This window comes from Somniosus microcephalus, chromosome 13, assembly GCF_052327205.1.
Source record: "Somniosus microcephalus isolate GS21.2 chromosome 13, FLI_Smic_1.0, whole genome shotgun sequence".
Lineage (NCBI taxonomy): Eukaryota > Metazoa > Chordata > Chondrichthyes > Squaliformes > Somniosidae > Somniosus > Somniosus microcephalus.
The window spans coordinates 32,293,946-32,306,227 of NC_140999.1; the positions used below are offsets into that span (position 1 = coordinate 32,293,946).

The 12,282-nt window shown below is 45.3% G+C and overlaps 1 protein-coding gene across 2 annotated transcripts in view; it reads right to left on the minus strand.

Annotated features, from left to right (window-relative positions):
- Window positions 1-8,245: 8,245 nt before the first annotated feature.
- The window catches only part of org (oogenesis-related gene), a 30,037-nt gene continuing 26,000 nt past the window's right edge, over window positions 8,246-12,282 (minus strand). The window contains exon 6 of one of the 2 annotated variants that reach the window (XM_086006029.1): window positions 8,246-8,392. In XM_086006029.1, coding sequence (XP_085862155.1) covers window positions 8,261-8,392 — 132 coding nt within the window. In that variant the 3' untranslated portion in view covers window positions 8,246-8,260. The remainder of the gene's footprint in view (window positions 8,393-12,282) is intronic. The other variant, XM_086006030.1, reaches the window with a different exon arrangement.

Here is a 12,282-nt window from a genome sequence, read left to right on the forward strand (position 1 = left end):
GCTAGAGGAACTCAAGCTCCATGTTAAAGAGCTTGAGGCTGAGCTTCAGACACTGCGACACATCAGGGAGCGGGAGAAGTTCTTGGACTCTTTGTTTCAGGTGGTCACACCTATGAAATTAATTACTACAGATGTAGTCCGTGGTCAGGGACAGGACGGCGTGACTATGAGTGAGGAAGGTACAGGGATCCAGGATGTAGTGTTGAAGGAGCCGCAGCCCTTGCTCTTGTCAAGCAGGATCGAGGTTCTTACTCCCTGTGAGGGCGGGAGCGGGGACTGCAGGGAGGATGAGCAACCTGGCCACAGCACCGTGGTACAGGGGGCCATTCAAGTGGAGGGAGTAAAAAGAAATGTTGTAGTGGTAGGGGATAGTATCATTAGGGGGATAGATAGGGTTCTCTGCAGTCAAGAGCAGGAGTCCCGAAGGCTGTATTGCCTACCCGGTGCCAGGGTTAAGGACATCTCTTCTGGGCTGGAAAGAAACTTGCAGTGGGAGGGGGAGGATCCAGTTGTCGTGGTCCATGTTGGTACAAACGACGTGGATAGGACAAGGAAGAAGGTTCTGTTAAAGGAGTATGAGCAGCTAGGGGTCAAATTAAAAAAACAGAAACTCAAGGGTAATAATCTCTGGATTATTACCTGAGCCACGAGCGAATTTGGCTAGGATAAACAAAATTAAAGAGTTAAATGCGTGGCTCAAAGACTGGTGTGGGAGAAATGGGTTTTGCTTCTTGGGACACTGGCACCAGTACTGGGACAGGAGGGAGCTGTTCCACTGGGACGGACTCCACTTGGCCAGTGCTGGGACTAGAGTACTGGCGAATCATATAACTAGGGCTGTAGAGAAGGCTTTAAACCAATTAGTGGGGGGGAAGGTTTCCAGAGAGCAAATAACAAAAATGACAACGGAGGAGGTCATAGACTTAGGTAGCAGTGGGGAAATTAAAAAACAGAACATGTCAGGAAGGGACAGAAGGTATGGAGTAAAAGGTAAAGTAGTAAAAGGGGAAAAAACAGGAACTAAGGCCCCGATTTTCGGCTTGTGTGGGAAATGGTCGGATTTCCCCGAATGTGGGGTTTCTGACACATAAAAAAGTGTCAGCCAGCCCCACGCAATTTTCCCTCAATTGGCCAATTAAGTCCCAGCATGTGGGAAGCCTTGCTAATTGTCTAAATCGAGTCAGCAATCCCCACAGTATGACGTCATCATTCATGGTGCTTTCAAGGTCCATGGCAAGCACTGCATCCTCTGAAGGCTTCCAAATGAACCATACAGGATGGCATAAGGAGCCTGCAGCAGCTGTGGCCAGTGCCATACCCCGAGCTGCCTTCAAATTCGACGAGGCTTCACTGCAGGCATTATTGGATGGGGTTAGGGCCCACAGGGAGGTCCTCTTCCCTAGGTCAGGGAGGAAGAGGCCTCCCACTGAGACCAATGCTGCATGGATGCAGGTGTCAGCAGATGCCAACTCGCTGGGAGTCACCAGAGGTACCTTGGCATTACATCTCTAACTCCTTCCTTTACTCCCCCACAATACCATCCAGAGCCCCCGTCCTCACTGTGGAGGAGGAAGAGGCTGTGCAGCCAGACTCCTCAGAGGAAGCTCCAACCTCTGAGGGTGCAGCATCAGCAGAAGTAAGCGCATCCAGCACCAGCGCAGACACTCACACCTCAGGGGGACCTTTGGGACATAGAGTAGTGTTGTCACCTGGTGTTTCACAGCTGACAAGTGAGCCTCAGCAGATTCTGGAGACAGGGACAGCAGTGGAGAGTCCTCGTCGGAGGGCGCAGGGCTCTGCCAGCTCAGCTCAGCTGTGCTGCATCTCGACCCTCTGCCTCTGGGTCCATCCGCAAGAGAAGAGGTGATGGATCTCCATGCACAGATGCAGGAGTCTCTGGCAGGTTTTGTCTCCAGGGTCGCTGCGAGTGTGGAGTGAATGGAGGAGTCCATAGCGACCATGAGCAGAGCCTTTGTGGAGTCATTGGTGCATGAACGCAGCACCATGGAAAGGTTGGCAACCTCCATGGAGGAGATAAGTCGCCAGGGTAGGGAAAACATGGCGAGTGCTCATAAGAGAATGACATCTCTTGAGGAGCGTTGGCCATCTGTTGAACAGAGAAACCAGATCTTCATGGAAGTCCTTCTGAGTAGGACTGCCAGTGCAGAAACGGGTCCCACTGGCCCCCTAAAGCGCAGCAAGGTGCTCTCAAGCCACTTCCAAGCGCTGGCCCCTTCTGGCTTGTGCAGCTTCAGGTGAGTGAGCAGCAGCCTGGTGCTCCTGGTAATCATCCTGCTGTTCCTGGTTCTGCTGCTGCTACCTCTGCTGTTGGAGATCCTCTAATGCCAGGAAGGGAAGGTGCCAAAGGTCTCCCATGCTTCTAGCAGATGCCTCGGTTGAGGTCGTCCTGAGTTAGGGTGGTTAGAGGGGCTTCCCAGGAGCTCACACTGAAGAAGTGTGAGGCTCCAACTTTCTGCAGCTGCTCCTAAGGCTCCAAATAGTTCCCCCAAGCCTTGATCAACAAGGTCCTGCAGCCTGCAAATGCTGCCTCTTTAAATATCTTCAGCCCTCAGCGACCTGCTGCTGCAAGCAAACAAGCCAGCTGTTTTCACGCCAGCTCTCATCGGCAGGGTTCTCCGCAGGCGGGTTTCAGGTGGGGAAAGCCCCAAAGTCGCAACGGCACAGGAAAATCCACTTTAACAAGCAGATAATTGCTCGTTAGTGCTCCGACGAGCAGTCCTGCCAGCGGCGGGCGGGACTGAAGCGGGGCGCGTGAAAACGGCAGTCTGAAAGTCAGACGGGGCGGGGAATCAGGCGGGGGGAAGGGGTCCCAACCCGCCTTTTCCGCGATTTTCGGACCACGGCCGCATGAAAAGCCGCCCGACAGCTGCCCGAAAATCGGGGCCTAAGTGTCACAAAACACATTTGAAAGTTCTCTATCTGAATGCACGTAGCATTCGTAACAAAATGAATGAGTTAACGGCACAAATAACTACATATGGGTATGATCTTGTGGCCATTACAGAAACATGGCTGCAGGGTGACCATGACTGGGAATTAAACATACCAGGTTATTTAACAATCAGGAAGGACAGGCAGGAAGGGAGGGGAGGTGGGGTGGCTATGTTAATAAAGGAAGGAATCACTATAATAGAGAAATGATATTGGGTCAAAGGAGCAGGGTAGTGAAACAGTTTGGGTGGAGATAAGGAATAATAAGGGGTAAAAAACCACTAGTGGGCGTAGTCTATAGGCCTCCGAACAGTTGCAACTCTGTTGGACGGAGTATTAATCAGGAAATAGTTGAGGCTTGTAATAAGGGAACAGCTATAATTATGGGGGATTTTAACTATCATATTAACTGGACAAATCAAATTGGGCAGAGCAGCCTTGAGGAGGAGTTCATTGAGTGTATTAGGGATGGGTTTCTTGAGCAGTATGTAACTGAACCGACCAGGGAGCAAGCAACCTTAGATTTGATCCTGTGTAATGAGACAGGATTTATTAAAAATGTCCTAGTAAAGGATCCCCTTGGAATGAGTGACCATAACATGGTTGAATTCCATATTCAATTAGAGGGTGAAAAGGTTGGATCTCAAACAAGCATGCTGAGCTTGAATAAAGGAGACTATGAAGGTATGAGAGCGGAATTGATTAGAGTGGACTGGGAAAATAGATTAAAGGGTAAGATGGTACATGATCAGTGGTGTACATTTGAGGAGTTATTTTACAACTTCCAAAAAAAATATATTCCACTGAGGAAAAAAGGGTGCAAAAGAAAAAAGATAGCCATCCATGGCTAAGTAAAGTAATTAAGGATAGTATCCAACTAAAAACAAGGGCATATAAGGTAGCTAAATCTAGTGGGAGGATAGAAGATTGGGAAGTCTTTAAAAGACAGCAAAAAATAACTAAAATATTGATTAAGAAAGGGAAGATAGATTATGAAAGTAAATTAGCAAAAAATATAAAAACAGATAGCAAAAGTTTCTATAGTTATATAAAAAGAAAAAGGGTGGCTAAAGTAAATGTTGGTCCCTTAGAGGATGAGACCGGGAAATTAATGGTGGGAAACATGGAGATGGCAAAAACACTGAACAAATATTTTGTATCAGTCTTTACGGTAGAGGACACTAAGAATATCCCAACACTGGACAAACAGGGGGCTCTGGGGGGGGGGGGGGAGGAGCTAAATACGATTAAAATCACTAAAGAAGTGGTACTTGGTAAAATAATGAGACTCAAGCCGGATAAATCCCCTGGACCTGATGGCTTACATCCTAGGGTCTTGAGGGAAGTGGCGGTAGGGATTGTGGATGCATTGGTAATAATTTTCCAAAACTCCCTGGACTCAGCAAAGGTCCCGGCAGATTGGAAAACTGCTAATGTAACACCCTTATTTAAAAAGGGTAGTAGGCAGAAGGCTGGAAACTATAGACCTGTTAGCCTAACATCTGTGGTTGGTAAAATGTTAGAGTCCATTATTAAGGAGACAGTAACAGGACATTTGGATAAACATAATTTAATAGGACAAACTCAGCATGGTTTCATGAAGGGGAAGTCATGTTTGACAAATTTGCTTGAGTTCTTTGAGGAAGTAACATACAGGGTGGATAAAGGAGAACCAGTGGACGTAGTGTATTTAGACTTCCAAAAGGCATTTGACAAGGTGCCACACAAAAGATTATTGCTCAAGATAAAAAAAATCACAGGATTGGGGGTAATATTCTGGCATGGGTGGAGGATTGGCTCTCTAACAGAAAGCAGAGAGTTGGGATAAATGGTTCGTTCTCAGACTGGCAATCAGTAACTAGTGGTGTTCCGCAGGGGTCAGTGCTGGGTCCCCAACTCTTTACAATCTATATTAATGATTTGGAGGAGGGGACCGAGTGTAACATATCAAAATTTGCAGATGATACAAAGATGGGAGGGAAAGTAGTGAGTGAGGAGGACATAAAAAACCTGCAAAGTGACAGACAGGCTAAGTAAGTGGGCAGAGATTTGGCAGATGGAATACAATACTGGAAAGTGTGAGGCTATGCACTTTGGCAGGAAAAATCATAGAGCAAGTTATTATCTTAATGGCAAGAAACTGGAAAGTACTGAAGTACAAAGGGATCTGGGGGTCCTGGTGCACAAAACTCAAAAAGTTAGTATGCAGGTGCAGCAAGTGATCAAGGCGGCCAATGGAATGTTGGCTTTTATTGCTAGGGGGATAGAATATAAAAACAGGGGAGGTATTGCTGCAGTTATACAAGGTATTGGTGAGACCGCACCTGGAATACTGCATACAGTTTTGGTGTCCATACTTGAGCAAGTATGTCTTTTCTTTCTAGTCAGTACAAAGAAGGTTCACTCGGTTAATCCCGGGGATGAGGGGGTGGTCATATGAGGAGAGGTTGAATAGATTGGGACTCTACTCATTGGAGTTCAGATGAGAGGCGATCTTATTGAAACATACAAGATTGTGAAGGGGCTTGATCGGGTGGGTGCGGTGAGGATGTTCCCAATGATGGGTGAAACTAGAACTAGGGGGCATAATCTTAAAATAAGGGGCTGCTCTTTCAAAACTGAGATGAGGAGAAACTTCTTCACTGAGGGTGGTAGGTTTGTGGAATTTGCTGCCCCAGAAAGCTGTGGAAGCTACATCATTAAATAAATTTAAAACAGAAATAGATAGTTTCCTAGAAGGGAATTAAGGGTTACGGGGAGCGGGCAGGAAATTGGACACGAGTCTAGTTTCGGAATGGTCATGGCCCTGTGCGTAGTGGAGCAGGCCCAGGGGCCGTGTAGCCTGGTTCTGCTCCTATTTCTTGTGTTCTAATTCTGTGTTAGATTTCAGGAGATGGTTTTATTCCTGTTCCTGGCTGGGGTGGAGATCGCCTTTACAGAAGGTAAGTACTGTAGAAAATATAGGGACAGAGTGATCTCCTGGACAAGTTTTGATTGCCTAGATGGGTCGGAGAGGAATTTCCCAGATTTTTTCTCCCAAATTGGCCATTGGGTTTTATATCTGGTTTTTCGCCTCTCCCGGGAGATCACATGGGTTCGGGTGGGATGGAGAGTGATAGAAGATTTGAGGTTAGGATCAGATCAGCCATGATCTTATTGAATGGTGGAGCAGGCTCGAGGGGCCGATTGGCCTACTCCTGCTCCTATTTCTTATGTTCTTAAATTCCAGCAAGAGAGCCGCTGCCAGCACCTCCCACCAACAGGTATGCATCAACTCATGACGTGTAAACATTTCTGCCCTATACACAACACTCCTCTACAACAGGGTCTGGAGAAAGGGCAACTCTGCCTAATAGAACTCTTAAATAGGTCTAATTTAAGAGTTCTGCCAACAACTTATGACACAAACACTTTTGACACGGTCTACTCCCAGCCTCCCGCTAACGCAGAGTTGTTCAATACAATAGCCACTAGTGGCTAAAGGCATTTCTGATTAGTAAATAAAAAGAGTCACCGTCATCAGGCATGGCCTCTCACACTCATGCATGTGTACTTCAACTTTTGTGCATTTGCTGGTAAAATGTTAAAACAAAAAGCTGTGTGCAAATGTTTTTGATCATTGCGGGTGCTTTACTTCCTTGGTTATTGGAGGTGGTAGATGGTTAACTAAATACATGTGAAGTCCACTACCTATATGGAGAGTGTATGCAAGGTGTTTTCAAAAAGTGTCAGCCTTCGCTCAGTGGGAGCACTCTCGTCTCAGAGTCAGAATGCTGCGAGTTCAAGTCCCATTTCAGAGACTTAAGCATTTAATCTGGGCTGACACTCCAGAACAGTACTTGGGGAGTGCTGCTCTGCTGGAGGAGATGTCCTTCAGGTGAGACGCAACAAAACACATGATACTATGTTGAAAAGGAGCTCCCCAGGTGTCGTGGACAACATTCATCCCTCAACCAACATCACAAAAAAACAGGTTACTTGGACATTTATCAATACGGTCTGTGGGACTGTGCATGCAAGTTGGCTGCCACGTTTCAACACTGACTACACTTAAATACTTCATTGGCACGTTGAGGTTGTTAAAGGCACCTTATAGATGCAAGCTCTTGCTTTAGAAAAGTGCATGTGGTGAACAGAAATTTCTATTGGGCAACACTGCTCTAACCAGTCGAATCAATTAAGATTGCGATTTTGGTTGGGGGCCAAGAGTTGTCATATCACATACAAAAGATATAATGGTGCTAGTTTAGAATAAGATTTTTTGTTAAGGCTGTGACCCTTCTAAAGCACAACAAAACAAAGACAAGTATAAAAACTGTCTTAGTTAAAAAAAACTCTTGCAAATTACCGTTGACATTTGTTTTGAATCACTGCAGTAAGCCATTAATAGTTAAGGACTTGGCAGGTGAGACCCCTACAGGGGAGGGGCAGGTGGCAGAAACCTCCTTCACACAGGGTGTAGTGAAACTGCAACTGGTACAAAACCAACATTTAAAAGAAAAGTGGAATGCCTTTAAACTGGTTGTTTTAAGACAGTTCACAACATTAAAACTGATTGTATGTTAGTGTATAAATACTGCTTGTAAGCCAGACAGACAGTTGCACACATGGGCAGTGTTCTGCTTTCCAACATGGAGCACAACTGTTTGACCCAGTTCTAAAACTAAGCAGTGGATCTGGCAGTACAGTTAAGAGACCAGATTTACATCAATTCAGGTTTACCATTGACTGTACATATTTGGTGTAGGATATACTAGTGAGAATTACGTCAGAAACCACTTACATTTATATAGCACCTTTAGTGTCGTAAAACATCCCAAAGCACTTCACAGAACCGTCAAATAAAACTGGACTCTGGGCCACATAAGCAGATATTAGGACAGGTGACCAAAAGCTTGGCTAGTGAGGTAGGATTTAAGTAGCATGGTAGAGGGGAGAGGTTTTTGGAAGGGAACGCTAGAGATTAGGACTTAGGCAGCTGAAGGCATAGCCACCAATCGTGCAGCGATTAAAATCAGGGATGCACAAGAGGCCAGAGATCTCAGAGGCATGTAGGGCAGAAGATGGTTAGAGATAGGGATGGGCAAGGCCATGGAGAAATTTGAAAACAATGATGAGAATTTTAAGAGTAGTTGCCAGACCAGGACCCAAATGTAGGTCAGCGAGCACAGGGACGACAAGTGAACACAGGACTTGTGCGAAGTAGGATACAGGCAGCAGAGTTTTGGATGAGCTGAAGTTTACAAAGGTGGGAAGCCAGACAGAAGGGTATTGGATAGGTTAGTTATTATAGCAAAAAAAGCAGCTTTCAATTTGACCCTTTGAACAGCTTAATCATGAATTCAATTTTTATTAAAGCACAATATACAAAACTGAATGTACAAAAGTCCAGTTGCGTCAAATATTTAGGGAGAAAGTCAGTCAATCTCAGCTTCTCAATCTGCAAACAAAAAAAAGTTAGAATTTACTAGAGGCAAAAGGAAACATTTGAATGTTTTACAATACATTAAGACCCTGGCTAAATGGTACACTAATCTACGTAAAATTACAAAAAACATTTGGCCCAAGTGCCACATGATTGAACTGGTAACCAGCCACTTGCGTGAGAACTACTTCAGGCACATTTTAGCTTTTCCTTTAATGGCAGGTAGAAATCACAGCCGGTTAACATGCACCAACTACATCTACTGAAACAGATGTGGAAATACAAAAGTACACACTCCAGGCCTGTAGGAACTTGTAAATTAATGCTACAGCACTTGTATTTCAACTCCCCTTACATCAATAGAAACATAAAAAAATAGGAGCTGGAGTAGGTCATTCAGCCCCCTCGATCCTGCTCTGCCATTCAATATCGTGGCTGATCATCTACCTCAACTCCACTTTCCTGCACTATCCCCATATCCCTTGATTCCCTTAATATCCCAAAAATCGATCTGTGTCTTGAATATACTCAACGACTGAGCCTCCACAGCCCTCTAGGGTAGAGAATTCCAAAGATTCAGTACCCTCTGAATGAAGAAATTTCTCCTCATCAGTCCTAAATGGCTGACACCTTATTCTGAAAATCTGACCTCTGGTTCTAGACTCCCCAACCAGGGGAAACATTCTCCCTGCATCTACCCTGTCAAGCCCTGTAAGAATTTTGTATGTTTCAAGGAGATCGCCTCTCATTCTTCTAAACTCCAGAGAATATAGGCCTAGTCTACTCAATCTCTCCTCAGAAGACAACCCCCCCATCCCAGGAAACAGTCTGGTGAACCTTTGTTGCAATCCCTCTATCCTTCCGTAAAAAGAGACCAAAACTGTACACAATACTCCAGGTGTGGTCTCACCAGGGCCCTATATAATTGCAGTAAGACATCTTGGCCTAGAAATTAAGTGGGCTGCGCCACCCGTTAGCGCCCTAAGAGGGCACTTAGTGGGTTTTGCGCCACTGGCCACGCCTCCCGCTAAATTTAGCGGGACGCTAATGGCTGCGCTAGCCGTTAGCGCTGCGCCGCTACCGATGACTTAATCGGTGTGCGCATCGCCCCGAACGTGAAATTTAGTAGCGCCCCCTGCTTTAACGCTGGTCGCAATTTGCGACCGGTTCAGGCGGGCCTACCTGCAGCAGTAGAGGCGCGGAGGTGTGGGGCGGCCATTTTTTTTTGCTGGCCGCCTGCCAGCACCTCCCCGCGCCGCCGTCCCCCTGAACACCCCCCCGCCGGCAGAGTGCCAGCTGTGTCCCAAGAGCCCGGCACTTCTCGGTGCCGGGCTCTTTTGCCGGCACTCGCGCTCAGTGCGCTACAGCAGGCCCCTCCCCTTTAAGGGGAGGAAGGCCTGCAGTACCGCAGCGCAACGTGCCACAGCGTGGGGCGCTGCGGCACGTTGCGCTGCGATTTTCAGTTGCAGCGCCCCAAGAGGGTTGCGGGGCGCCTCAAGTAGCACCGTGCTTCCGTCTGGGGTGCTGAAAGTGAATTTGCGGCAGACGGCCGCGACTCCTTCCGGGGCGGTACTTCCGGCGCCCTGATGAGACTGGCGCCCCAGTGAATTTCTAGGCCCTTTACTCTTATACTCAAATCCTCTTGTAATAAAGACCAACATACCATTTGCTTTAATTGCTTGCTGTACATATTAACTGTCAGTGATTTGTGTACAAGGACACTCAGGTCCCTCTGAACACCAACATTTCCCAATCTCTCACCCTTTTAAAAAATATTCTGCTTTTCCATTTTTCCTACCAAAAAAGTAGATAACCTCACATTTCTCTACATTATATTCCATTTGCCATGTTCTTGCACACTTAGCCTGTCTATATCCCCCTTGATGCTTCCTTGCATCCTCCTCATAACTTACATTCCCACTAGCTTTGTATCAGCAGCAAACTTGGATATATTACATTTGGTCCCCTCATCTAAATCATTTATGCAGATTGTGAATAGCTGAGGCCCAAGCACTGATCTTTGCAGTATCCCACTAGTTACAGCCTGCCAACCCAAAAATGACCCGTTTATTCCTACTCTCTCTTCTGCCCATTAACCAAACTTCAATCCATGCTAGTATATTACCCCCAATCCCATGAGCCCTAATTTTGTTTAATTACCTCTTGTGTGGCACCTTATCAAATGTCTTCTGAAAATTCAAATACATCACATCCACTGGTTCCCCCTTAGCTATTCTACTAGTTACAACCTCAAAAAACAAATATTCGTCAAATACTATTTCCCTTTCATAAATCAGTGTTGACTCTGCCCAATCCTATTATTATTTTCTAAGTTCCCTGTTACCACGTCCTTAATAGATTCTAGCATTTTCCCTACTACTGATGTCAGGCTAACTTGTCTGTTTTCTCTCGCCCTCCTTTCTTAAATAGTGGGGTAACATTTGCTACCTTCCAATCTGCAGGAACCGTTCTAGAATCTATGGAATTTTGGAAGATGACAACCAATGCATCCACCATCTCTATAGCCACCTCTTTCAAAACCCTAGGATGTAGGCCATCAGGTCCAGGAGATTTATCAGCTTTCAGTCCCATTAATTTCTTCAGTACTATTTTTTTTTTTACAAATCTAATTTCTCTCAGTTCCTCATTCTCAAGACGCTTGGTATGAAGTTAAGCAGGTGACTAAGACAATGGGCTGGATTGTGTGGTCAGCAGCGAATGAACGGGGCCAGCCTTTCATTACACTTTCCCCATAGACTTTCTGTGGCCTTTTTACACTGGAAGATCCTCTCAGCCAACTATTGAAAAAGCAAAGCCTCCTTACAGAGCATCAAGGACCTGTGAACAGGGCAGGCAACTGCAGCTCCTTAACCAATCTGACTGAAGATTTATTAATTAACAGCACAGATGCTAATCCAGGAAGTGTCCATTAGAATATTTAATTCAATGCCAAATCAGGTACAGAAAGCAAAATAAAGAAAGGGAAAGAGTGGATTGAAAAAATATATTTCTTTCTCTTTCAATCAACAATAATTAAAATCTGAAGGATTGAGACTCCACACTTGTTAACGTTAATTTTCAGTGCCAGGCTTACTATGCCATTAAAAATTTACTTACACTAGAATGGGCAAGCCCCAACTTTTTAAGCAACCTCACGCCGTGCCATGCATTTCAATGCCATGTCTCTTGGTGAGATACCATTCTCACGCAGCTCGAGGAGCAGGGCACCTCGGACAGCACCTTCCTGATTTATGCATTTAACTGCACATGTGCAACATCTGGAAGTTAGTCCGATTTACATGTTAACAACGGTGAGTGTTGTTAGCCTCACCGTTATTTCTACCATAAAATCTGGCCTAACATTTGTGAATACAGGCCAATTATAGATTGTAAGAGGGCTAAAGTGGCAATTTATGCCATCAAAAATTCATATAGCAAAGCTTCACAAAGAACAAGTATAACCACATTTGTCCATTGTTGCCATTCAATTAATTTGATTGAACTGGGTTAACAATTAATGTCATTATTCACTCAGCCAAGTAGTTCACGGAAAGTCAACTAAAACTGGAGTCATTTATACTCCTCTCCTCAATGCTTTCTGGGAAACATGGTCACAGCCAGCACTTCAATATTAAAAAACAACTTGTTCAATTATCTTTGCTTTTCTTTCAGATACAACTAGATCTGATGTTTATTTCCAGTTTTTAGATTGCCGTATAAATGTTCTTAAAAATCACACTTGGAGCTTTATATAAATTTCACTAAGTTGAGCCAGCTGGAAAGAGATGGTCTTAGCTTTCAGTCGCCCATCCCATTAGGCAGTAGTACTTACACCAACAGACCTCAAGTCAAACTGCAGATTGCCTCAGCAAGCACAGTATTTTTAATATACCTACTGGAATGCC